At 40.3% G+C, this 27,437-nt stretch overlaps 1 protein-coding gene and 1 pseudogene across 4 annotated transcripts in view; one reads left to right on the top strand and one right to left on the bottom strand.

Annotated features, from left to right (window-relative positions):
* Nucleotides 1–389: 389 nt before the first annotated feature.
* Nucleotides 390–27,437, top strand: part of LOC146657090 (leukocyte surface antigen CD53-like) — a 28,968-nt gene continuing 1,920 nt past the window's right edge. The window contains exons 1-8 of one of the 4 annotated variants that reach the window (XM_085424909.1): nt 390–530; nt 959–1,040; nt 2,849–3,037; nt 3,535–3,609; nt 4,990–5,100; nt 5,382–5,489; nt 21,009–21,092; nt 21,316–22,500. In XM_085424909.1, the coding sequence (XP_085281035.1) occupies nt 978–1,040; nt 2,849–3,037; nt 3,535–3,609; nt 4,990–5,100; nt 5,382–5,489; nt 21,009–21,092; nt 21,316–21,381 (696 nt within the window). In that variant the 5' untranslated portion in view covers nt 390–530; nt 959–977 and the 3' untranslated portion in view covers nt 21,382–22,500. Of the gene's footprint in view, nt 531–958; nt 1,055–2,848; nt 3,038–3,534; nt 3,610–4,989; nt 5,101–5,381; nt 5,490–21,008; nt 21,093–21,315; nt 22,501–27,437 lie in introns of those variants that run through there. The other 3 variants (XM_085424910.1, XM_085424911.1, XR_014914014.1) reach the window with 3 other exon arrangements.
* LOC146657091 (uncharacterized) lies at nt 9,165–13,767 on the bottom strand (annotated as a pseudogene).

Consider the following 27,437-nt stretch of genomic DNA (forward strand, 5'->3'; position numbering starts at 1 on the left):
ATTAAATGTCATCAAGCGCACAAGCCACCTGATTGCAGACTAAACGAAAAAGAATCTGCTACAATAGATTTCATCGATCTCCTACCTGGAAAATCCAATTTTAGCCTCTGACTAATTGCATTTCTGCAGTGAAGCAAAGTGATGGCATATTGCCATGGATTTTCCTCTAAGCAAAAAATGAGTCCAGCAAATTCAAGAGGTCATTGATGAAAATCTGCTTCACCTGAGACTGTGATATGGTTAGTGTTTTTCAAAGTAAATTCAACTGTCTTTCAACAGTTTTGTTATTTTTTCAAAATGTATTTTATTACAGACCTCTCTCTTGCCAGGCGTGAATGCCCCTCCTCTTTAATGTTGTTACTAAACATACTGGGTAGATACACCCAGTATGTCAACTGCCCTTCCACACCCTTTTAGTTAGTTTTCCTTCCTCCTTATTGTTAGTTAACCCTGGCAATGAGAGAAGCAACGCTGGGCTACTGCTCACACACGTCTGTCACAGAGATATTGCTGGATACAGATTAGTCAAGGTAGGTCCTTAGATTATTCAATTGGTTTGTTATCTCAACCACAAAATTAGTGTCTGAATTTATCATTTCATTTGAATTTATTTACATGTTTGTAATAAATTAGGAAGCACAAGATATGGAAATTTGGTTACAAGTGAAGGTTTTGTGCTGTGCTGTGAGCTGCTGTCACACAATCCCATTTAGATACAAACTTGCAACAAATGGTTAATGTGGACATAAGAGCAGATAACAATGATTAACAGGAGCCTAAACAGAGCACAGGTGTCCATTGTGACTTAAGGGTCAGTGTTGTCACATCAAACAAAAGTGTACTGTAAACAGTAACTGTCTATAGCAGTATTATGTCTCAAACATTTAAGCCCATTAGTGAGACTAATCTAAAGTGTCATTTTGTATTTTATGGTAATAAATGTGACAAACTCTGACAGAGGAAGATTATCAGTAAGGATGACTAGCGCCTGTGTGAACTGCCTGAAATCTCTGGTGACAGCTCTGCACTTCCTCTGCTGGGTAGGTACGTTGGGGTAAGAGACCCACCCAGACTACAGAAAACATGGGTTGTCATGTAACTGTGAATTACCAGTTCCAGTCAGATGACATAGCACACTTACAGTATACACATTTATAGATACACATTATGGTAAATAGTTATAGATAGATAGACAGATAGTAGTTGCCTACCTTGTCCAACAAAATGGGGGAGTGTTGTGTCAGGAAGGGCATTCGGGGTAAAATCTGTGCCACATCAACATGCATATCCATCTGCTGTGACCAGCCCTTGGGAAATAAGGGAGCAGCTGGAACTACCTTCTACTTGTAAATGTGGTGCCACAGTTCCTGAACATTGCGCATTCATTTGCAATTGTTATCAGTCAGGAGCACCATTTAATTTCCACAGGCATGCACTTGATTACGTTTGACCACAAGAGGGGATTAAAGTACCATTTTAGGCTCCGATCAAACGTTCAAAGTTTTTACTTGTGATGGAAATAAAGTGGTCCCTCGTTTATCACGGTAGTAAATAACCCACAATAGGCGAAATCCGCGAGGTATCTAATTTTAAAAAAACAACAACAATTATTATAGATGTTTTATGGCTGTAAAACCCCATTACTACACACTTTATACACTTTTCTCCGAGAGGCTCGAACATTTCCCCACTTTTCTCAATGGTTTAAACACTCTAAAAGTTCAAACCTTCGTATAAAAAGAAGTCCAGTATTATAGAATGAAACCAAAGGCACCTGCAGATGCCTTTGACGGTGCAAAACGTTTCGTCGATATTTTTGTGTTTGTTGGAGAAAACTTGCAAACAAACATACAGTACAGTACTTCAGAGTCACACTGCTAGCGATCGAAGATTTAGGTAAATTTGACAAGCTGAACGCATTCTGTACTGTACAGGAGACACGGCATGAGATCGATTGGTTTACAGCCAATCAGAACGCAGAACACAATACGCTGTAAAAAAAAAAAAAAAAAAAAAAGCATGCAAAATTGCACAAAAAAATCCGCGAAACAGCGAGACCGAGAAAGGTGAACCGCGTGTAGCGAGGGACCTCTGTAATGCACCCATAATGCTCCAGTGTTTCATTTTAATTCTAGAAAAAAAAAAAAAAAAACAAGATTAACTGGGTTAGTCTGTAGTAATGCATGTTACAAGCTTATTATGAATTATGTGCAATGTTAATCTAGACAAAAACTAAACAAACAAAAAAAACCTAAAAGTAAAAATACACTATGCAAAGACATATAAATTAGTATACTGAATACAAGCAGCTTAAATTGTACAGTAGTGTGTGTCTTATGTAAATATCTCCTTAGCTACTTCCATAAATCAGTTGTCAGTCTTCTTATTTGTCTTTACAACATGTTCAGTATTTTATGGTGGGTCTCGGGGCCAAACACAGCGTTTCATGTCTTGTAAATGTTAATGCACCATTTTGTTTAGTTTATGATGGAAATTACTTTCTGTATATAAAGAAAATCAAAAATAAGGCTCTAGGCAACATTTCATAAATAAATAGAAATAAATACAAGCTGTGAGAAGTGTATCATTTTCCTAGTTGCATATATAGTGTTTACTTCGCTCTAGATGTGAGTCAGTGTGTCATAAGTTGACGATTCTGTCTAACATCAGACGTCTGCTGTTTTTTTATTTGGGAGACTAAATTAAAATCCAAACTTTCTTGATTTTGAGTGTAAATTCAGTTTTAGTCCATATAGGCAAACCCACATAGACTCAAATTCAGAATAATAATGTGACATGTCTCTTGTCCTATTTATGTGTGTATGTGTGTTTGTTTGCTATGGTGAAGCTAAGCAACGCCTTTGTGGTGGCCTTTGGTGAATTCATGATGATGCACTCCAGGTTTGCCTCTCTAGTCACCTCCTTCTGGCCAGTCTACCCTGCCAACACTCTGGTGGTCACTGGTACCATTGCCACCTGTGTGTGCTACTTGGGAGTGGTTGGAGGCATGAGGGAGAACCGCTGCATGCTCATAAGCGTGAGTATGAAGCAGTGACTCAATGTCGCCCAGAGATTTTTAATGAGTTACTATAAAATAATGATAAACTTTATAGTAGGCGATCGTGGCTCAAAGAGTTGGCAGTTCGTCTTGTAACCGGAAGGTTGCCGGTTTAAGCCCCGGCTCGGACAGTCTCGGTCGTTGTGTCCTTGAGCAAGACACTTCACCTACCGCCTACTGGTGTTGGCCAGAGGGGCCGATGGCGTGACATGGCAGCCTTGCTTCTGTCAGTCTGCCCCAGGGCAACTGTAGTTGCCTCCACAAGTGTGTGAACGTGAGAGTGAATGAATAGTGGAATTGTACAGCGCTTTGAGGGCACTGAAAAGCGCTATATAAATACAATCCATTATTAAATTAGCATAACTATGCTTTTAATGAGCTTTGCATTTAGTTTGAATGAATGCAAATACAGTACACTGAAATTAGCTGAGAAGATGCAAATGTAGTCATGTGGTGTCCCATTTTCACCCACACAGTTTTATGTCCTGCTGTCCTTCCTGATATCTGTGGAGCTGACCATGGCCTGTGTGTTTTTTGTCTACAACAGAGAGGTAGGACAGTCACTATCTGTATCCATATGTGTATACATATACCAGGTTATTTAAAGGTTTCTATTAGAAGTACACCAATCCAATTTTTTCCAGTTGTGAAACCAAAACCAGAGGAAAAGAATGATTACTTTATGTGTAGCACAATATCGGGTTTGATATTTTGACAAAATTTGTAGCATAAAATGTATCAAATAATGGCAACAGAACCATAATAAAGAAAATCTATGCACTTTATTCACCTCTATAAGCTGTCTAGCTTGGTTCATACTGCTAGCAAGTTCACATGGCCTATTGAGTGGTTGTTTTTTGTCCCATGATGATTACCCCTTTAATGCCAAGTTACCATGATGCCCACATCCAGTGCTGACGTCAAAACTAGGTGTGAATTCTATTAAATTGTTTAGTCTCATAAATGTCTTAGAGTGTTGTTACACTACGAGCCAGATTCAATCATTCACACACTTGTAAGCTCTTTTTAAAATCTATTTTGCAAATATTTACATGCCAGTGAAGCATAAGGGACAGTTTAGGGTTTGCAGACTGGAGAAGCCATTGATAAAACCACCTGTGCTACATAATCGGAACCACCTATTCTACTTATTGTCACATAGTGTTACCTTAAGTGGAACAAAAGCTTCCCGGCAAGTATTAAGAGACACAAGTAACAGAAAGTAATAGGGTGAGTTAGCTGTGTCAGCTCACTTCACCGCATTTGTAGTTAAGCATAAAGCACAATATACAAAAAGACAAGCTGTTAGCATTGCACTCATGAAAAACTAAGTGCTGTTAGCTTCCTCCAGCTGCACTGCTGCTACTTATAGTGTAGTAAACAGGACAACATGGAACTGGACTGAATTAAAGTCCTATCCAAAGCAAATATTGCCACTGGGTCTTCAGGTTTGGTCAGGTATTTTGTACAATTTATTTAAATATAACTTTAATTTTAACAGCCACCAAAACATAAAAACTGTATGCTTAAAGTTGGAAATGAAAAAATAAAGTTTCAAAGTTTACTACTTCAAAACAAGGGCATACTTTACTGTTGTGGAATTATTTCTTAGATTGAGAATCTGTTGAGTGCCACATCTCAAACACATTGATTGGCCTGTTATTACAATATTGGAAAAGCTGAAGAAAGAGTCCATGACATACTGAAGTGTTGTATACTTAGTTTCTATGTGGATGGACATATTAATTAACCAAGGAGCTAAGTTCATTCTCCAGACTTACGGCATATGTTCTCGCATTTTTTGACTTTTTTGCTTGTTTGGTTTGATTTGGTACTGCTATTTATCCCCACTTGTATCTAAACACTGTTTTTGTTCATGTCCAGTAGGCTCCAGTATATTTCTGTTCTTTCGCTTCCTTTCTGTCATGCAGATTGGCACATACTTTGAGAAAGATCTGATGCACAGCTTGGAGGTCTACAAGATATCGGGTCCAGGAGAAAATCAGACACTCAAAGATGACTTTGATGCCATCCAGTATCTGGTAAATGATAAGCTGCTTTCCTCTGTCAGATTAATCATGCATGTCCTGCTCCACCATTTAAAGCTAAACACTGCTCATATTAACACTGAATCATCAAACTCAGAAAAACAGGCTCATTGAAGTAGAAACTTGTAGCATTAAATGTAATACTATGAATATTGAGTTAAAGAATAAATATATGGAACTGGATATAAACAGAATAGGAAATCATTTTGTGCCTTTCCCTGCTCAGATAGCAGACATGTTTACTCCACTGAACCCGAGTGTTGTGTTTTGTACAGTTTAAGTGCTGTGGAGTCCACGGTGTGGCAGACTGGGGGGGAAATGTCCCAATATCCTGTTGTACTCTGGACCCTTGTAACGTCACTGACCAGCCCAACTGGCAAGAGGTTAGTTTACATTATCAAATCATAAAACACTGTTTTTAAAAGACTTTAGTTTCATTGAGGTGAACACACGTTTAACAAAGAACGTAGCAGAAAAAGGGGTGTTTGAAAAAAGATTTTCAAAGTAGACAAAAGAACAGGTGAAGTAGTAGTTGTTCCAGAAAAAAGGTAACACAGGAGTTTCATGAGACGATAAAAACAATTTCCATTTTGGATATACATTAAGAATTTGGGAATGTTGCTTTCAGATAAATTACAGCATATTAATTCATCAATAACAATTCCAAACTTCAACCAATATAGTTTGTGTTTGTTTAAAGCTAAACCCCAATTCCAGATCTGCTCTCTCTAATGATAACGCTTAAACACATCCCACATTGTCTTACACAAACATATGAATTTGACCAACATTCAGTTGTGAAAAAAACTGAAAAAATCTACAATCGTTAATTTCATCTGATTTACAGTTCTAATAACAGTGTTTTTATGATCTGGTTAATCTGGTTTCTCTTTAATGCAGCGGTCCCCAACCTTTTTCGCACCAAGGACCGGTTTATGCCCGACAATATTTTCATGGACCGGCCTTTAAGGTGTCGCGGATAAATACAACAAAATAAAACTAGTACCGGTACCGAAAAAAAGAAAATTTATTCATAACACACGTGAAAAGACCCAGGAAAACCGAGTAAACGATAAAAACGATAACAAAATAACGCTGAAAACCGATAAAAACCCTGAAAACCATACATTTCACACATGAGCCTCAACTCTCGTGGCCCGGTACCAAACGACTCACAGACCGAGGCCCGGGGGTTGGGGACCGCTGCTTTAATGTTTCACTGGTAATGACGTTTTAATTATACTGCAAGGTCTTTTAGTCTTTATTTAGAAGGCTTTATCATTCTCTCACATCATTGTGGAGGAATTCCAGCACACTGTACACTGTTAGACTTTTTGTTTCCACTTTACGGTAACATACTGGCGTCACTGTTGCCAGCGTCATACCGTGACGCCGTGTTACGGTAGCTTACCGTTCTGCAGGATGATACCGCTTTTTGCTGTTGCGGTATAATACTCCTGGACAAATTATGGTAACGCACCGTAGCTTTTTTTACAGTATCTCACTGGCGAGTGACGCCGTTATGTCGTTATGTCGTAAATTACGTCAACAAAGTAACATCATACTGTGATTAAGAAATTGGTATACTACCGTTTATTCATGGTATGTCACTGTAAGCCCGCTGCAAGGTAATAAACTGCAAGATATTTACCAGTAACTTACCGTTATCACGCATCATCAGTGCCAAAAATATTCATCTCTGCTAGAGGATACCGTGTTCCTACAGGCGGTCATTTACTGTTTAACAGGTCGTAATTTACCATAATTTCAGGAAACAGTAACATACTGTAAGAGACTGGAGGGTTCCAAAAAAAATTGTATTGTATAAATGTATCATAAATGTATCATTTATTATATATATATATATATATATATATATATATATATATATATATATATATATATATATATATATATACATATATATATATATATATATATATATATCTCCGATGTTATTCCCGGGATCTGCTGGAGCCACTCGCCTAGCTTGGGGGTCACTGCACCTAGTGCTCCGATTACCACGGGGACCACCGTTACCTTCACCCTCCACATCCTCTCGAGCTCTTCTCTGAGCCCTTGGTATTTCTCCAGCTTCTCGTGTTCCTTCTTCCTGATATTGCTGTCATTCGGAACCGCTACATCGATCACTACAGCCGTCTTCTTCTGTTTGTCTACCATCACTATGTCCGGTTGGTTAGCCACCACCATTTTGTCCGTCTGTATCTGGAAGTCCCACAGGATCTTAGCTCGGTTATTCTCCACCACCCTTGGGGGCATCTCCCATTTTGACCTCGGGACTTCCAGGTTATACTCGGCACAGATGTTCCTGTACACTATGCCGGCCACTTGGTTATGGCGTTCCATGTATGCCTTGCCTGCTAGCATCTTGCACCCTGCTGTTATGTGCTGGATTGTCTCTGGGGCATCTTTACACAGCCTGCACCTGGGGTCTTGCCTGGTGTGATAGACCCCAGCCTCTATGGATCTTGTACTCAGAGCTTGTTCTTGTGCTGCCATGATTAGTGCCTCTGTGCTGTCTTTCAGTCCAGCTTTGTCCAGCCACTGGTAGGATTTCTGGATATCAGCCACCTCCTCTATCTGCCGGTGGTACATACCGTGCAGGGGCCTGTCCTTCCATGATGGTTCCTCGTCTCCCTCCTCTTTCTTGGGTTTCTGCTGCCTGAGGTATTCACTGAGCACTCGGTCAGTTGGGGCCATCTTCCCAATGTATTCTTGGATGTTCGTTGTTTCATCCTGGACTGTGGTGCTGACACTCACCAGTCCCCGGCCCCCTTCCTTCCGCTTAGCGTACAGCCTCAGGGTGCTGGACTTGGGGTGAAACCCTCCATGCATGGTAAGGAGCTTTCTTGTCTTTATGTCAGTGGCTTCTATCTCCTCCTTTGGCCAGCTTATTATCCCAGCAGGGTACCTGATCACGGGCAGGGCGTACGTGTTGATGGCCCGGATCTTGTTCTTACCATTCAGCTGACTCCTCAGGACTTGCCTGACCCTCTGCAGGTACTTGGTGATTGCAGCCTTTCTAGCGGCCTCTTCATGGTTCCCATTCGCCTGCGGGATCCCCAGGTACTTGTAACTGTCCTCTATGTCTGCAATGTTGCCTTCTGGTAGTTCAATCCCCTCAGTTCTGACTACCTTCCCTCTCTTTGTTACCATCCGACTACACTTCTCCAGTCCGAACGACATTCCAATGTCATTGCTGTATAGTCTGGTAGTGTGGATCAGTGAATCGATGTCTCGTTCACTCTTGGCATACAGCTTGATGTCATCCATGTACAGGAGGTGGCTGACAACTGCTCCGTTCCGTAGTCGGTATCCGTAGCCAGTCTTGTTAATGATCTCACTGAGGGGGTTCAGGCCTATGCAGAACAGCAGTGGGGACAGAGCATCTCCTTGGTAGATCCCGCACTTGATGGTGACTTGTGCTATGGGCTTGGAGTTGGCCTCTAGTACGCCACATCCCCATTGAGTTCCTGATGAAGGCTCTTAGGGTCCCATTGATCTTGTACAATTCTAGGCATTCCAGTATCCAGCTGTGGGGCATTGAGTCATAGGCCTTCTTGTAATCAATCCAGGCAGTGCACAGGTTGGTCAGTCTGGTCTTGCAGTCTCGGCTGACTGTTCTGTCTACCAGTAGCTGGTGTTTTGCGCCTCTGGTATTTTTGCCAATTCCTTTCTGTGTCTCGCTCATGTATTGACCCATGTGCCTGTTCATATATATATATATATATATATATATATATATATATAGATGTATATATATTAGGGGTGAAACAATACTTGTATCGGTATTGAACCGTTCGATGCAGTGCTTTCGGTTCGGTACGCATATGTATCGAACAATACAAATTTTTAAATTTATTTTATCAACTTTTCTTCTGACGATGCTGTCTGTGTTGAGAGCTCGGTGGATCTGAGTTCCACTACTCTGCCTAGGCTGCACTGTCGAGCGCAGATCCACTGAGCGGATCGTGCTCTTGTGTGTGTGTGTGTGTGTGTGTGTGTGTCGGGGGGGGGGGGGGGCAAGCTAGCGAGACAGAAGCTCGTTGCAACATGGCAATTGCCTCAACGCTACCCGAAATTGAACCTCCCCCACCCTCATTCAGATCGATCATTCATTTTAACGAGATTAACGCTGACAGCACTAGTGGGAACACAACGAGTATGATTGCACATTTACGCCAACATCATCCTAGTGCAAAGACAGGAAGCAGACAAAAACAACACGCACGCATGCTACAAACTTTATCCGAGTAATTTAGACAGCCGTTAGCACATGATTCTCCTTATGGGGACCTGATATGTTTAATATGCTGCAGAGAATATAGCCCAGAAGAAGCGTATAGTATAGCTTTTATTTTGGAAAGAGCCATTTCTCTGTAATAAACTCTCTTTTCCAAAGATGAGTGATTTCTCGATCAGATAGATTTTTTTTATTATTTTCTTGTTTCAGCAGCTTTAAATTTAAAAACTGTACTTTTGAGTTAAAATACAAACAATAACGATATTATGTCATATCCATATCATGGCAGACAACATATGTTCAAGTGTTGGGTTTTCTTAGTTATATTTTGTAGGGTCTTAAACCTACAATGTGAAGTTGGCACCATACAAATAAACTAAATTGTAATGAATATAATATCAAGCCCCACACTTCTGCCTTTATATACACTGTCCAAAATACTGGCTCACACCACCAAATCAATGCACAAAGCAGGGTCAACAAGGACATGGATGAGCGTGTGTGGTGTGAAGGAACTTGACTGACCTGCACTGAACCTTGACCTTGCTTTGTGGACTGAGTTCATTGATTTGTAGGGTGAGCCAATACATGTGACAATTAAAGTGTAAGTAGCTGAAATAATTTTTAACAAACGGGTAAAAGAAGGGAAAAAAAACCTATTGGACAGAGACAGCTTCTTGCTTGTCTTCATTGTTGTTCGACTCGTGTAAATGTCCAGAAAGCATGGGCCATGGATCGTCTGTGGAGACACAGGTAACAACACATTGTTCACTTAAATTATATAAGAAATTCACTATAAATGGCAACAACAGTTATCTAATTTGAAGTTTTCCACTCAAATTCAGTAAGCCGCTGGAGGAAAGTTGTGACATGAGGGTTAATGTGAACAACCTTTCGCTTCACAGTGGTCCCAGTCTTTCTGCTTGTCCCAACCTTGGAGGTACATTTTGTTCCCTCTTCAGGATTTATCCTTACAAAAAAACCTTAAAACATGCCATAATAAATAGCAACATACAGTAAGTTGAGATTTGAAATAAGTTGAGTTACTTAGGGATAATTTACTCATCATCTATCACTATTAGCTAACTGTTCAAACATACCTCTGAATTAGTTCCAATGTTGCACACACTGACTCCTGGTATTCCAGGTTCAATACATAGAATGAACCAAAGAAGACTGACATCGCATCAGCAAAGGTGTTCTCTCTGTCAAGCTCAACAATTACACGCCCCTCTGCACTCACCATCCAGCAGGTGGCAGTCATTAAATTTTGTCCTTAAATGCATAGGGGCAACATTGTCATTATGCAACATAAAATAATTTCAATACTTCACTTCTTCACACTGTCTAGATAGTCGTAAAGCAAATAGCTACGTACAGTTAATTATCAGTGACCTTATGTACATAAGTCCGTTTTAACATATTATAATTGCACATAATTGGGAATTATTCTGCACATTAAACACACCTAACAAAGACTCAGCCCAATTAAATTACCGGAGATGAATCAACTGTATGATTATTTTGGAGTTTATAGTTTGTGCTGCTGTTGAACTTTACAGTATTGACTTCAGTATTTCTGCTGTTAATGTAGCTAGACTACCATGTTGATCAGTAATATGTAATGTGAAATTTGATATTGTTACTTAGCTGGATTCACTGAGACACATGTCCAACAACCTTGGTTTATAAAGGAAATTACAGAAATTTGAGCTAACAAAACAGAGACTGGATACCTGTGTCCATGAAAAGCTTCTGTGCCAAACAGAATTTGTAATATGGTCTAATCAGTTCTATTTAAAAAATGACTTAGGGGTGATTGGCAGGTTGCTCTCTGATTCAAGAGACATCCTGGTAGTTTCCTGCCAGAAAAAGGACCAGGACATTTTATGTAACAAAAAAAAAAAAAAAACAGGACAGCAAGCAACAGCATTAAACCTAGAGCTGTATGAAAAAAGTTTACATCTGCTAAGACAAAGAGGGAGTCTTCGTCTTCCTTGTCATACTTCACCATGAGAAGTATGGCTGCTATGCCAACCTTGTTGTTGGTCAAAACTCCCTCACTTTCTATCTGCTGGATGAGTGTCCTTATAACAAGTTTCTATTTGAGCTTCTGGCTGGAGAAATAGTTAATAATCCTTCTGCCTTTGGTTATGAGGGCCTGACCTAAGCGCTCACTGATATCGATGCCTGTGAGTTTGTAAAAGTGGTTCGAAAGACCTTTCCCAGTAAACAAGAATAGCCACTGCTCCTGAATTTCAGCTACTGAAGGTGAGAGACAACTGTTGATAAGCTGAAATATATGTGAGGCACATGAAGTCATCCACATCAGGTCTCTCCACAGCTCCAGGGCCTTGTGAATTAAAAATTGTAAACAAGATGTGTTTCTTTTCCTCTAAAGAAGCTGGCGTTTCCCCTTCAGGAAGTTCAACTGGCTGCCAATTAATAAAACCATAGCTATCAACAAGGCATCTCACTTTTTTAGGTGGGGTTGCATTACTGTTGGGACTGCAATCTTCCTCATTCCTGGTTCTCTTTGTTTGACGAAGTCTATGTGTTGCATTATCTTGATTAACATGTTCAACTCTAGATTTGATGCTTCTTAGTAGTGAATAATGTCCACAACCCAGTCTTTCTCCCTTTTCAGTAAAATCTGCAAATGTTTGAGGGTATCTGTTTACAATGATTTTAGCAACTTCTTCACAAGATGCACATTTAGGGTTTCTGCAGTGAACTTGCATGGCCTCCACAACAATTCTAACCATACTTCTCCTGTCCTCTGGATGACCTCTGTCTCCTCTTGTGATTTCATGCAACAGTTGGAGTGGAAATCATTCCCAAGGAATCTGTAAGTGTGAGACCCAAGAGCTGGAGTAATGGTTGTACATAGTGGTGGACGTGGAGGAGGAGGGGTGAGGTGGATGGCTTGATGTTTCAGCTGATGCAGCAGGGCAAATGTCATTGTGACTTATTTTGGGGGCACATACAAGATCAACAATGTCTCTAAGTTTAAGGCATAACTGCCAAACCTCACTATCCACAGGACGTTTTATCTTTTCACCAATGTACAGAGGCAGAAGTCGTAGAAGACACCAGTTCTGTGCTGCTGAACCCCCCAGCCTCTGCCCTGTTTTCACCTCACATGGCTTACTTAAAGCATCACTTCCTACATGTTTGAACTGTACAATTGCTCTGTTTATCTGGTTGTATGTGAAATGCCCTTCCACTTGCACAAGGGTATCAATATATAGTGACAAGTGACTGGAAACCACTCCTTCAAATAAATAATGGCACAAACATGGAGGTAACCCAGAGCACACATGGGAATACTTCAGTGAATTAAACATGGAGTCAAATTTAATGCCATTCACAACCAAGTGGACACTTGTAGAGAGGACCTCAACACTGTCCTTATACTTATCAGCTATTCTTTTTTGTCCAAGTGATAGTAGATCACTGATAAAACTTTCCCTGTCAATTAAGCAGTATCTGCAAAAATGTTTGCTGCAGCTGAAATTCTCAGTGAAACCACCTATGCAGTGGGAGCCCAGATTGTCTCCTAAGATGGCTATCAAAGCTATCTTCATTATGGTTCCATCCTCTACCAGAACCCCTGTCTCTTCCATATCTTTAAGGTCTGCAATAAGACTTCAAAACTTTGTTATGGCCAAAAGTTTTGAAGTCAGTGTCCCTGCAAAGCAGAACAAGTTGCATTGCATCAACAGAGGACTGGTTGTGTAGTAAGATCTCACCTAGAGTCCTTTACACTGCCAGGATTTTATGTTTCTTTTTGCCAGACCCTAATGGATTAACCACTTCAAATGCATCTTGGTAGAGAATGAGTGAAAGAAATGATGGATAGTGCTGTAAAAGTGCATTATCCTTGACATTTTGACTGTCTGAGACATCCTCTAAAACCATGTCTGGTGATCGGCGCAGTTTTGACTGTTTGTACTGTTCTCGTATTGTGGGTTGTCTCAAGAGAGACTTCAGTGTTTCTTTAGTTGGCACATACTGAAAATAACGCTGTTTGCCTGTACTGTCAGATCCTAAAAAAATTTGAGTGGGTTCCACATAACTGAAATTTTCTTTGAAAAATGTCTTCCTTCTTTTGTCAGATTTCAACACACCTTTTGTACAGTGTTAAGAGATTATTCTGTGAAAGTTCTTGAATGATTTCACCAGTTTCTTGTTGGCTTGACTGCTGAACTGTCTGCTTATGTTTTCGAGAAATATGGCTGGAAAATGATGTTCGGACACTGAAGTATTTAAAGCAGCCTTCAAATGGACATAATACTTCATTGATGTGAAATCTGAGATGGGCACAAAGACCTGTGAAGTTTTGTGCAGCATACCCACATCCAGGAACTTGACAGCTGAGGTAATCAGTGAAATGTTCTGAACCTGGCAGGACAGTTCTCAGTTCCACAGGAAAACCTATAGTTAGCTACATGTTTGTGGCTTTTAACATGCAAACTGAACAATATAAATTTCCGTGCATGGAAGCCACAAAATTTACAAGTAAACTTAGTTGCAAAAACTTCAATGACAAATTACCTATCCAAAATGACATATGCAATGCAAAAAAAAAAACAACCCCAAAAACAAAATAAGAGTATAGGAATCAATTCCCAGTTTTTAAATTATCAAAATTATTCACAAAAGGCTTCAATGAACACAAAATCTGTGCCGACAAAAAGCACAGTAAAGACAAGTGAGCAGTGCACAAAAATGAAAAGATATTCGAGCTCGACGATTGACTGACTTTAGCCTGACTTAGTTAGCACCCCGCACCGTAAAGGTAGTACAAGCACACCTGAAAACACTGACCATTTACCAGCTTTAAGCATTTGGGCGCAACCCCATTAGTTCGCCGATTCACCTGTTGCAAACGTCCATGTTTCTATCAAGTCTCATAAATTCATCGGCAACTATTACTAACTAGTCTTTTGAGTCTCCACATTCATAGATATTGAAATTTTGTCTTAGCATTTGATTGAAAATAACCTGGCACTGTAGCGGAAAAGTCAAAACAAACAGTAATAAGAACACATTTCTGACTTCTCTCGAATAAGTGAAAAAACACTTACCTTCAGACTGATTAGCTGGTTCCAATTCAACTTTAATGTGTCCCATGTCAGTCAGTTTTAGGGGAAAAGTGTTAAGTTTAGATGTTTCATTTACTTTTGAGATACTCCCGCATTAATTGGATGAGAAATTTGGAGTCTAGCAGAGTTGTCACAAATAGTATAAAATCTTCAGATATAATCCAATCAACCGTGCATTTAACCTGACTGAACTCCATCCAGTTACCTCTGACTACTTCTAAGTTGCACATCTTAACGGTCCGTAAATTGTCTCTGTTGTTCCTCCACCATCTCATCATCAATCTGTGCTGCAGCAAACTGGGACTGTGGCACAGAATAGTTGATGGACATGTTGTTCTCCTGCTTTGCAGCTTTGTTTGAGTCTGAATCGCGTCTTAAACGGGTACAACTAAGAAAAGCAGATCAATATTTTCTTCTTGTTGTTATTTAATGATGGTTGGCAACCGGCGAAAGGAGCATTAACCGCCTCGATCACTATCTTCTATCCGCCATTGTTGTTTTGAAAGTGAATACCCGACGTGTGCGCCATACATCACATTGTACGTCAGGTAAAGGTGTGTTGTCGGCTATGGCTCTCCCATTGAGATGTGTAACAAGTGCTTCACACACCTGTCGCATAAAACGCCTTAAAAATGTAACAGTCGCTTTAAAAACACAACCCAACGCGCTAAACATGAACAAACAAAAACACCCGTGTTACATTATCATGTATATCCAGGACATCTCTTCTGAACCAAGACAAAGTGGTGCTACAAAGGAATTATTTCTATAGGAGAGTGCATTTAATAGCAGTCTGGCCTGCCACAAAATGCACCGCTAAAAATACAGTTTCTGCTTGTCCCAGCATTTATTAAATTTAAGAGTGAAGTTGTAGGACTGATGCTGGTTAATGGTGTAGGTTTGTGGATGTGACACCTGAACTTGTGTAAAATGACGACCACAGCATATTCTTGTCAGTGAACTTTTGGTTAGTTCACTGTAGCTAGGCAGAGGTGTCTTAAAAGTACCACCTTGTGCAGAAAAAAATGAAGTTCCAGTATAAGAAAGAATAAGAAGAGAAAAAAGCTACACCCTGCTAAATGAAGTAACTTTTAAACATTACTCTAAATGTAACATATAGAAAGGAAAAGTATACGTTACCTAGTAAGTATACTACTAATGCTTCTTGGGACTATATTGGCCCCCGTTTTAGTACCGGTATATAGAAGTATACTTGAAATTAGCTTTTAGATGTACTTTTTGTTCACTATAAATGTACTAGCATAATGTCCTTTCCAGTCTATAAGAGTATACTTAAAATATACTGTACTCTAACACAATACTAAACTTCCAAGTATACTGTTAATTTACTTTTTAGTTCATATTTGGCTTACTTCTGATTGAAACATAGTAATTAGAATAGAATAGAATAGAATAGAATTCAACTTTATTGTCATTGCACATGCACAGGTACAGGGCAACGAAATGCAGTTTGCATCCATCCAGAAGCGCTTTAGCCATGATATAGATATATTACAATATATATTAGCAATAATATAGATATGTAAGTATATTACAGAAATGGTGATCTTAGTCCGGAGGCTCCTGTAGCGCCTCCCAGAGGGCAGGAGGGTGAAGAGTCCATGTGATGGGTGACTGGGGTCTTTGATGATTTTCCCAGCCCTTTTCAGACACCGCTTCCTGTAGATGTCTTTTATGGCAGGAAGTGGTGCTCCGGCGATGCGCTGGGCAGTTTTCACGACCCTCTGCAACGCCTTCCGGCGCGAGGCAGAGCAGTTCCCGTACCAGACTGTTATACAGTTGGTCAGGATGCTCTCGATGGTGCAGCGATAGAAGTTCACCAGGATGTCTGAGGACAGGTGGTTCTTCCTCAGAGTCCTCAAGAAGAAGAGGCGCTGGTGAGCCTTCTTGACCAGCTTGGAGCAGTTGGTCGTCCAGATGAGATCCTCGGAGATGTGGACTCCCAGGAACTTGAAGCTGCTCACACGCTCCACAGCCGTCCCCTTAATGTGGATGGGTGGATGTGGGTCAGCATTCCTCCTGTAGTCCACGATGAGCTCCTTGGTCTTCTCGGTGTTAAGCAGCAGGTTGTTTGTGTCGCACCACTCAGCCAGACGATCCACCTCCTCCCTGTAGGCGGCCTCATCGTTGTCACTGATGAGGCCAATCACCGTGGTGTCATCTGCAAACTTAATGATGGTGTTGGAACCATCAGCAGGTCTGCAGTAGTGGGTGAAGAGGGAGTAGAGGAAAGGGCTCATCACACAGCCTTGTGGTACACCGGTGTTCATTGTGATTTTAGATGAGCAGTGGTTATCCAGCCGGACATGTTGGGGGCGGTTGGTCAGGAAGTCCAGTAACCATTTGCAGATGAGGGAACTGATGCCCAGGTCTGTCAGTTTCCTGATGAGTTGTGAGGGGTGGATTGTATTGAACGCTGAACTGAAGTCTATAAACAGCATTCTGGCGTAGGTGTTGTTGTTGTCCAGGTGTGAGAGGACAGAGTGCAGTGCGATGGAGACTGCATCCTCTGTGCTCCTGTTCTGGCGGTATGCAAATTGGTGGGGGTCCAGGGTGGGGGGGAGAAAGGATTTGAAGTGTGCTAGGACCAGCTGCTCTAAGCACTTAGTGATGATGGGGGTGAGTGCTACTGGGCGGTAGTCATTGAGGCTAGATGGGTTGGAGTTTTTGGGTATTGGGACGATGGAGGTGAAACATATTTTTCACATGTAACAAATCAATCAATTCCCCAGACAGTCAGATGATAGTTCCAACTATCAGAAGGCTTCCTTTGCAGAGAACTACACTCATAGTTCAAGTACCAGAATTATATTGTAAACAGGTGAGAAAATGATTTTAGAGTTGAGGTTTATTAACCATTAACCCTTTTCACTCACGGTTTAAACAATTATTTTCATTCCACTTTGTTCAAAAGGTAAAAGACAAATTCTTGTTTAAAACATCAATTATTTGTTTCATAGTTGTTTTAATTTTACAGTTAAAGCACTACAATGCATGCTGGTGTCACGATCCTGGGTCTTAGGACCCAGTGTTTTGAGTTTTAGTTCATCTTAATGTGTATAGTATGTTAAGCTCATTAGGCCTCCTATGTTCATTTGCTTATTAGTTCCCCCTTGTGTTTCCAACCCATGTTAAGTCTCCCCTGCTCTTCATGTGTTTCATGTCTGTGTCTTACATTGTCAAGTTCCGGTTATCATGTCTGCGTCTCATTATGTTTCCTATTTTATTTGGAAGAGATCCTGTGCTTTTATATCATGGTTTATGTTTTGAGTCCTTTGATGTACTGTTTCTTGTTTCCCTGGATCTCAGATATTTATGGTTATCTTAGGTTTAGCTCTTTGGCTTTGTTATATGGCTTCCCTGTGTTCCATGTTATGTCCACTGTGATGTTTTGTACCACGTTTCAGGTTCCTATGTTCTGTCTCCCCAGTTGCTGTTAAGTTTGCGTGTTTTAGAATTCAGTCAGTGTGTTTCCTGTTTTACTTTGAAGGTCCATGCCTCATGTGAGTGTTTCTAGCTTTGCTTGTCTCGTCAGTCCTGATTTCTCCCAGCTGTGCCCTCCTTCTGTGTCTCATTCCCTCGTTATCCCTCTGTGTATTTAAACCCTGTGTTTCTCTTTGTCAGTGTCGTAGTCTCCCTCATGCTGTGTGTGATTCTCCCCGTGGTTCCTGGTATACTTTATGTTTAGCTTTCCCAGTTTAGTTTAGTACTGTTTTTGTGTTTCACCCTTTGCCAGCATTAAAGCTGTGTTTTTGAGTTTACGTTTTGTCTCCGTGAGTTTGCGTTTGGGTCCTCTCCTGCCTGCCACACAGTCGAATCATGACAGCTGGGTATTTCATTGTACTTCTTAGTATACTTCAGGTATACTTCAAATACTCTACATACTACCGTATATAGTATACTACAAGCACTACTATACTACAAGTATAGACAATTTTTTTTATACTTTTCTGTATACTTCGAACTGGACTTAAAGTATGCTTAAATGTAATGTGGTCTAAAATCTATAAAAGTACATAGAAAGTGAACTATTGCGTGTGGGCAACAAGGTCTCAAACAGCATCACCCTGAGCACGGGGGCTCCACAAGGCTGTGTGCTCAGTCCTCTGCTCTTCACCCTGTTGACACATGACTGCACACCAACCTACAGCTCCAACCACCTTGTGAAGTTTGCGGACGACACAACGCTGGTGGGGCTCATCACCAAGGGCGATGAGACCCACTACAGGAAAGAGGTTGAGCTCCTGACCACGTGGTGCAGAGACAACAACCTCCTGCTAAATGTCAGTAAGACCAAGGAGATTATTGTCAACTTCCAGAGAGGCCACACCTGTCACCCCCCATTGACCATCGACGGCGCTGCGGTGGAGAGGGTGAGCAGCACCAAGTTCCTGGGGGTGCACATCAGTGAGGACCTCTCTTGGACCACCAACACAGCATCACTGGCCAAGAAAGCACAACAGCGCCTCTACTTCCTGCGCAAACTCAAGCGGGCAAGTGCTCCACCACCCATCCTGACTACATTCTACAGAGGAACTATTGAAAGTATCCTCTCCAGCTGCATCACTGTGTGGGGCGGTAGCTGCACTGACTATAACAGAAAAGCTCTACAACGCATTGTGAGAACAGCTGAGAGGATAGTTGGTGTACCACTCCCCTCCCTGCAAGACATTTACACCACTCGCCTCACCTGCAAAGCCATCACAATTGTCAACGATGCAACCCACCCCGCGCACTGTCTGTTCAGCCTCCTGCCCTCTGGAAAGAGATACAGAAGTCTCCGCTCCCGCACTACCAGGCTCACCAACAGCTTCATCCACCAGGCTGTGAGACTGCTGAACTCTCTTCCCTCCCGGCTCCCAGCCAGCAGAATCACCAGATTGGCAGAAGTATAGTAGACAGATTGGACTCTACCCCCCCACACTCTCCAACAAGGAAACACTCTCTGAACCAAGAACTGAAAACATTCCTGACTTGCATTGCAATTGCACACACCTGCTGCTATATATATATATTTTTTAGTATTCTTTTAGCACTATTTATATTATTATATTACTATTTATTATCTTATTGTTAGGGCTGTTTTTGTTTTTGTTGTGCATCTGCACCTTATTGTTGTCAATGCCTACGCATGGGACAGTGTGAAACGTAATTTCAATTCCTTTGTATGGCAAGTACATTTGAAGAAATTGACAAATAAAAGTATTCTATTCTATTCTATTCTATTCTATTCTTCTAAAAGTATACTTCCTTGTTTTCAAGTTTACTTATAATATACTTGATATTCTTTTTTTGTAAGGGTGAGACTGGTTGTTTGATACAAAGTGGACTGTAATTATGTTTCACATTGTTTGAATAAACAAATAAATGTATTAATATATGAGGTTCAATTCAAGAAATTCCATTTTAGTGTAGCTGCAACTTAGTCCTTAAGTTAAAAATGATGCTGCATATTGTAGTTTACATGTCATAATACTCTCACAATGAATTGCATTTTATGGTAATACACTCGGAATGAGGATTTAAGTAATTACTCTTAGATCTACAGTAAAAAACACCAGAAATCCAGATGGTGTAATAGTATAATCTCAGTAACATCACCAATTAATACATTTGCTGTATTTTACAGCTGTTTCCATGAGTACAGTGAGTTACCATAAAAATAATGTAATCTCATGGAATTTTCCCACAATGACATGCAAATTACAGTACTAAACTGCTAACATCCTTTAGAGTTTTTTATTGTTGATTTTGCAGTACAAAGCTATGGAAATTACTGCAAAGGCTAACAGTGTACTTTGTTTTAGAGCTGCTTGTTGGTTAAAAATTGATTTGTGAAGAAATTCATGAAGACATTACTTGTTCAGGTGAAAAAATGCTTGGCTTCTCGAGCTCTGACTCTCTCAGTCTGGCTACCATGTGGGAACCCCCCCCCCCAAAAAAAAAAAACAAAAACGAAAAGCTTGTTCTTAATTTCTTCAGTCAGTGATGAGTAAAATGTGCTAGCTTTGTGGGGAATTATTTTTTTGTATAGAGAAATAAACTGGTTTCAGTGTAAATCATCTAAATTAGTGACACTCTATTTCCTTGTAGCTTGCGGGTTATTGGTTTTAAGGTGCACGTTTCTGAGTTATGCCAGGGAATCGTGCATCTCTGAGGAGCTATGGTATCCAGGATCAAGCATAAATGATTACATAGATATCAGTATATGTGTGTGGTATCAGTTATCAATGTTGTGCCACAGTTTTCCATTTTGGACTTTGTGTTATGCACTACCTACACCAGTAAGACTCAACAATAAAACCACTGACAGCATAAATGAATGCATTGATCTGGTGGGAAACTTCGGCTCCTGACATTCATATGAACACTTTGTCATGCACTCCTCACTTAAACATACGGAGAATTTTTCCCCTTTTTCTCTTCTTGTGCTTGAGGTATAATTGCATGTATGCTTAGTATCGTAATGTGTATGAGTAAAGGATAAACATAAAAATGTTGCCTTTCAGGGTTGTGTTGGGAAACTGCAGGACTGGTTTGCCAAAAACTACCTAAGCACAGCGGCAGGAGTGGTCTCCATGTTTATCTTACAGGTACAGTTTCTCCCCATTACAGCTGCCAGTTAGGAATGCAGCAGGTGTTGTCCACTAGTGGAAACCTTAACATCCATCAGATCAGCGATTCGTCTAGGGTTGGGGTTGTTTTATTTATTATTTTTATTTTTAGGGTAAACTCAAACATTTTCTGGCTAATGAGATTTTAACAGAATATTGTCAACTTTTTTTCTCTGCTCTTCTTCTCTTTTTTTTTTTACAGTTTCTTTGCATGTCTATCACCCTCCCTCTCTTTTGCTGCTTTGCTGTACGTGGACAGGGTTACTGAAAAAGGTCCAGAGGAACTCTACCTGCAATTCACAGATACTTTCCACATGTCAAGACGATGCTTTTCCCTATCTCAGCTTTTTATTAATCTGTTCCGAACACCAAAAAATCCGCTGCTATTTCCATCTGTCAAAAAGGGAGCTAGCTGATTATCGCCATTAAGAATGTCATATGAGGTGACAGATCATTAAATGTGATACGGAGACATGTAATTGGATAAAAAGTGATGACATGATTGTGTTAGCACTATTCCAACCCTGTAGGATGTCAAGACATTTTCTCCCTGTGAGTGCTGGGTGTTCACCACTTCCTTGTATGTTAGACTTGAGATAGACTAAAACCATAGCAAAAGGACTCAAAATCTTGTAGGTAGTGTAGTGGTTTTTAGTACTGACATTTCACCCCCTCTTCTGTAAGAATTAGCCAACACCACCTGTCTTAGAAATGTCCTGCTTCTCTTCTAATTAAAGTCCTGGCTAACGTCACATCCTGGTGTTTTTAAAGTGAATCTGAGCATCTTCCATCTTCTACTGTTATCAGCTCAGTTTGGTAGACTGTCTAAAACCAGCATGTAGGCTTGTTTAGCCTCTTAACATCCGCCAGGTCATCAGTGAGTTGACTAGTATTAGCCACATGCTAATTAGGAATATTTTTGTGAGCTAGACAGTGTTACTTTTCAAATGAAGTCACATACTTTTAGGCATTACAGTTTTTCTGATAAAAGCTTACCCCTCACCCCTAACACTAACCTTTGGTTGCCAGTGACAAAGTGGATGTAAATGAGGTTAAGAACTAGCATGACGTTGTAATAAGGTCGAAACTCTCAGTTGACTGCAGCAATGTTCTTAAGGTAGTGCCATTAAGATCAAATTATGTATAACCTGGTGTGCTGTGGTAATAAAGAAATCACAGTTGTCTCAGTTTTAAGTTGTGAAGTGTTTTAATTTTTTATGATTTCTTTATTTAATCACGTTTATGTGTTTTCTGGTTTAGCTGATCCAGCTGATTTATCCTGTGAATTCCCCAGTAGTTCTTGAAAAGAGGGGCATTTAAACTTGTGTATGGTCCCTTAATGTGTTTAATAAAATAATATATATGCTGATTGTGATTTATGGTGGGTTTTTTGTGTGTCCGTTTGTCTTATCTGCCAGTACACTTTCTAAGAGATGAGTCAGAATGCAAGCCCAACCCACAGATCTCTGGTATTTTTAGGATGTTCTTGTTTGGTAGGGCCCAACTATTGGCCCCAAATTATCTTAAAGACCTCATGGGTACCATATCATCCCATTAGAGCACTTTGCTTTTAGACAGCTGGGTTACTTGTTGCTCCTAGAGTATTTAAGTATTTAGTATTTGCTCACAGGGGGTCATATGATTGCTGGGGTTTTCTCTGTTTTCTTTGTTGTAAGGTCTTTAACTTACAATATAAATCGCCTTGAGGCAACTGTTGTTGTAATTTGGCACTATGTAAATTAAGTTGAATTCCCAGAGCTTCTTTTCTCATTACATCCGTCATACTCCACTAACAAATAACAAAACAATCAAACAAAACAAGAAAAACACTACAATACTCCAAAAACACATTTGCGTACCTCCAGATTTTCTTTCTCTCTCTTTCGCTCTTTTTTTAAATTTAATTTTTTACGTATCTGTCACCCTTAAATGTTTTTTTGTCTTTCTTATTATGTATTTTTGTGCTGGCTTTGAGCAACTGTCTGAGAGCAACTTTTTAGCCCTGAAAACAACTAAATACAGCTTACAGTTAAACTGCTAAAAGTGACATGGGAGTAGTTTCCTGCTACTTTCGGCTGCTCCCTTATCACAAGGGGTCACCAATGAGAGCAGTGCCACATGTCTGATTTGGGAGATCCCCTTCCTGATGTAATCCCAAAGGCAAGTTGTCTTGTCTTGTTGCTGGAGTCTTGAAGAGTACCATCGCAAAGTTTAAAAAAAAAAGGCAAAACCACTCATCACCCTTTAAGGGTAAGTATATGGGACCTTTAAAATATGATGATCATTTAGAGTATTATGTAGGATTAGGAAGAAGTAGGTATCTCTGAATTGTGAACCGGCACTGCATGAAATAAAGAAATGTATTTATAGATAGCGGTAGTGCAACGGGCATCAATCTGGATCACTGTGTCTGTCTTTTGACTTACATGGCAGGTATTAATGTAATGCCTGTGGCCATGTGGAAGCTTTGATAATGAAGGTGATGTTTATTAAAAAGCATCTCTGTGGCAGCAGAACCACACAGGATGCTTGCGTTTGCGCTGAAGATTTATCAGTCTGGCATGGCGAGAAATGCATGTTAACAACATCCTCCTGTGGTGTGATATTTGTCCTGATTGATGTCTCCAACAATTTTTCCTGAGATGTTTTTATGATCGCTGTCTTCTTTCAGCTTCAGGCATCCTTTGAGTGTGTTGTTGTGGAGTGGCATATTTAACCCTTTAAGACCTATAGAACCAAGTTCGCCAGAGCTTATATTATATTTTTACATGCTGTGGAGCCATTTTTGGGAGCATTTCAAGTTGATATACATCAATACAATCATTATAGCCCAAATTTTAATAATATGTCTGCATTAAGTGCATAGTAATTACATAAATTGCAAAAAAGTGCAATAAACTACAAAAAAAATTAAAATAGTTTTTTTAATGATGTTTTTTTTAACATATATTTCTATTTAGACAAATTTAAGAGGTTTATCCCTCAAAGCTGTAAATACAAAAAGTTGCACAAAATAGTTTCCCACCACAGGAAATTTATTTTGAGTGTCTTCATAGTTTTATTTTTGAAATACACCAATTTTTATATACTGCAGGAAAAACAAAAATAAATATTATAATGCAAATTTGCAAAAAAACCCAGCATATGCATCAAAATAAACTATTTCCAGCAGTGCAATTTGAGTCCTAAGCATCCCAGAAACGACACAGAAAGTCATAAAGTCAAACATAACTTTTAAAAACACCCGTATAGGCTCATAAGGCCCTGATAGTAAAAAACTACATTTCCGCAAAATGATGTCACTTCCAGTTTCGGGCAGGACATGGAGGACATGCAATAGTTCGTGCTGATGGACGTAGGATGTGTTACAAACAGCTGATCGGATCAGTGTTTCTGGAATATTATGTTTTTGTTGCTGCAAGTGCTTTTTATGCAGTTTTTGCAAAGCTATATGTGGAAGGAAACTGTGAGCTAGGACAACCTGGTGGCATAAGATGTAAGTACCACTCCTCCTGGTTTCATATGCAAAAAAAATTATTGCGCTAGCTTACGTGGTTGCAGTGCTACCCAGATTTAAAAATAGTTATGCAAAACAGAGCGTGCCCGCTCCCACCGGCTTTTAAAGGGTTAATATCTAATAGGTTTGCTGCACTTATCACTTATATTTTTTAATTAGCTGGAACAAAGAAAGTTTGAGAGAAATTGTGTCAAATTAAGTGTTCTATCATGTACTGCACCACCATGTTCACTGGCCCACATAGCAAAATTGGTATGGCCCGGATCAGGCCCACACAATGTGCTTACCCATATGGAAAAGATATATATAAATCTTATAAGGTTTGTATCTGTCTTGTGTGAAACTTGTATGAAAAGCATACAAGAGTAAAAACAGATATAAGATCCCTTAAAAAATTATATAATGAAACTTTTATGTTTTGGATACTTACTAAAACAATATACTGTATGAAAGTAATGTGAAAGTGGCCACTTTCATGAGTAAATCATGTAAGACTTATATGATTTACTCATGAAAGTGGCCACTTTCATGAGTTAAGTCATATAAGTTTTTACTATTTCTTTTCCATATGGGTACACATGGCCCACATACCGCAAAGAATGACGGCCCTTTAGTGGCCCACACATGGGCCAGCACAAGGCCAGTTGCATACACACTGGTGGTCCTGTGCTGGCCCATGTGTGGATTACCTCTGGCAAACCTGATCTGAGCCACCAAAGGGCCGTCAATCTTTGCGGTATGTGGGCCATCTGTAGGTGGTGTGCAGCCACGGGCCAGTTGTAGACACACTGCTGGCCCTGTGCTGGCCCAGAACAGTTTTACCTCTGGCCCCAGATGTCAGCCTAATGTATACCTTAATCAAGCCATGCAATAACAACATGTGCCAGAACATGCAAAACAGTGCAACAGTAACAATGCCATTAACTCTGTTCAGACAGTGAATGGACTGATTCTTATATGGCGCTTTTCTAATCTCCCAGATTACTCAAAGTGCTCTATACAACATGCCACCCAATCACACAATTTCGCTTAACTGAGGGCATTCATACACATTCATACTCTTGACATGCAGACTGGAGGAGGCAGGGATCTAACCACTAACCTTCCGATCCGTTTGTAACCTGCTTTACCACCTGAGCTACAGCCTCCCACTGGCAAAGATGAGTAAACCCTCACTAGGTTTTGGATAAAGTACACTCACAAACCTGTCAAACCTGCATTTGAGACATTGGCTACCATAGCAGTATAGTATTGCAACATGGCATTTGGGTCTTCTAACTAAAATAGGAAAATAGGAACATAAATAGTGCCATTATTGCCAGACGTGGCCCACATCTGGTTGACATACACCCTGCCATGACACCAGTCAGTCAGAAGTGCCAGCTTGATGCCAGATCCGGGCTAGACCTGTTTTCCATGAGCCTGGGCCCCATAACCCAAACCATAATCGGGCCAGATATTGCATGCCAACGCATAAACAGTGGCATCATTGCCAGACCTGGCACACATCTGGTTGACATACACTCTGCCAAAACACCAGTCAGTCAGAAGTGGCAACTTGATGCCAGATCGGGACCAGACCTGTTTTCTGTGGATCTGGGCCACATAAACCAAACCACAATCGAGCCAAATATGGCATGCCATCACATAGTGCCATCTATGCCAGACCTGGCCCATATCTGGATGACATACGTCTTATCATGCCAGAAGTCAGCTAGCAGTGCTGACTTGATACCAGATCCGGGCCAGACCTGTGGGGGTTGGTTTTGTAATGTGCTAACAAGATGGACTGATGAGAGCACAACATCTGTTTGTTAAACAAGCTGAGGGAACAAATTCAGGCCAGGGACTGTGTTCAATGATTACAGAGTTAAAGCACAGGATGAGCTGCATTTGCAGAAAGATTTGGACCAAAACCAATCCATCTTAGTTGCTTTGTCTTATTAGACATTATGAGACAGCTCTATAGCAATACTTGTCCTAAATACATGTTGCAAATATAGACTGTATATAAAAGATGCACAAACACACTGTTAGTTCACCCACTGATTTCTAGACTGATCATTTTGAAACTTTAGCATTAGCATATTGGCGGCCCATGTTGAATGAGGAGTAACTTTGGAGTAGAGAGTGGTCAGATAACACTAGCATGGTTATCTATTTAGGTTCTCAGTCATCCAGGCCGTGGTAGCCTTGCATGCTCGGTTAGCAATCTGTATCCATAAAATGTACAGGAACAGGTAACATAACTATGTCCCTTTGATACAATTATGAAAACTGCAAAATGTCCAATAATGCCCAACCTGTTTTTGTACCAACTGGGTTATTTTAACATGGGAGGTTATAGGGATGGTCTTAGTTTTAGAAACAACCTCAAGTGTCCATGATAAGATCAAAATGAACCAAGCAAGACAAATTAGCATAATTAGCCACAATCAGGAAAAAAGTGCAGATAGGGAAACATAGACGTGATGGGAGTTTATGTGATTTATAACGCATGCTTCTTTGGTGTTCTTTTTGGAGAGAAGATGAACAAACTTAAATTATACGTTTTCAGTAAGTTTTCAAAATGTATGAAATGGTTGAAGGTTCAAGTTAACATGGCGCCATAGACCTTCGTGTGTTCAGTGGACCAGACAGACAAATGGTGCCACTCCCAGGTGAATAAAGTTTTTACATTATGGTACAAACAAGACATGACTGTGATTGGTTAAAAAGTTGGGGAAGAGCCTTGGCTCTCCCGCATTTGGCACTTGGTTTGACTCCTGGCTCATCTTACATTCAAGTCCAGTTGGGCATTTCCGTGT

Source organism: Rhamphochromis longiceps, linkage group LG12, assembly GCF_057381845.1.
Source record: "Rhamphochromis longiceps isolate RC_006_pf linkage group LG12, R_longiceps_female_GT1.1, whole genome shotgun sequence".
NCBI lineage: Eukaryota > Metazoa > Chordata > Actinopteri > Cichliformes > Cichlidae > Rhamphochromis > Rhamphochromis longiceps.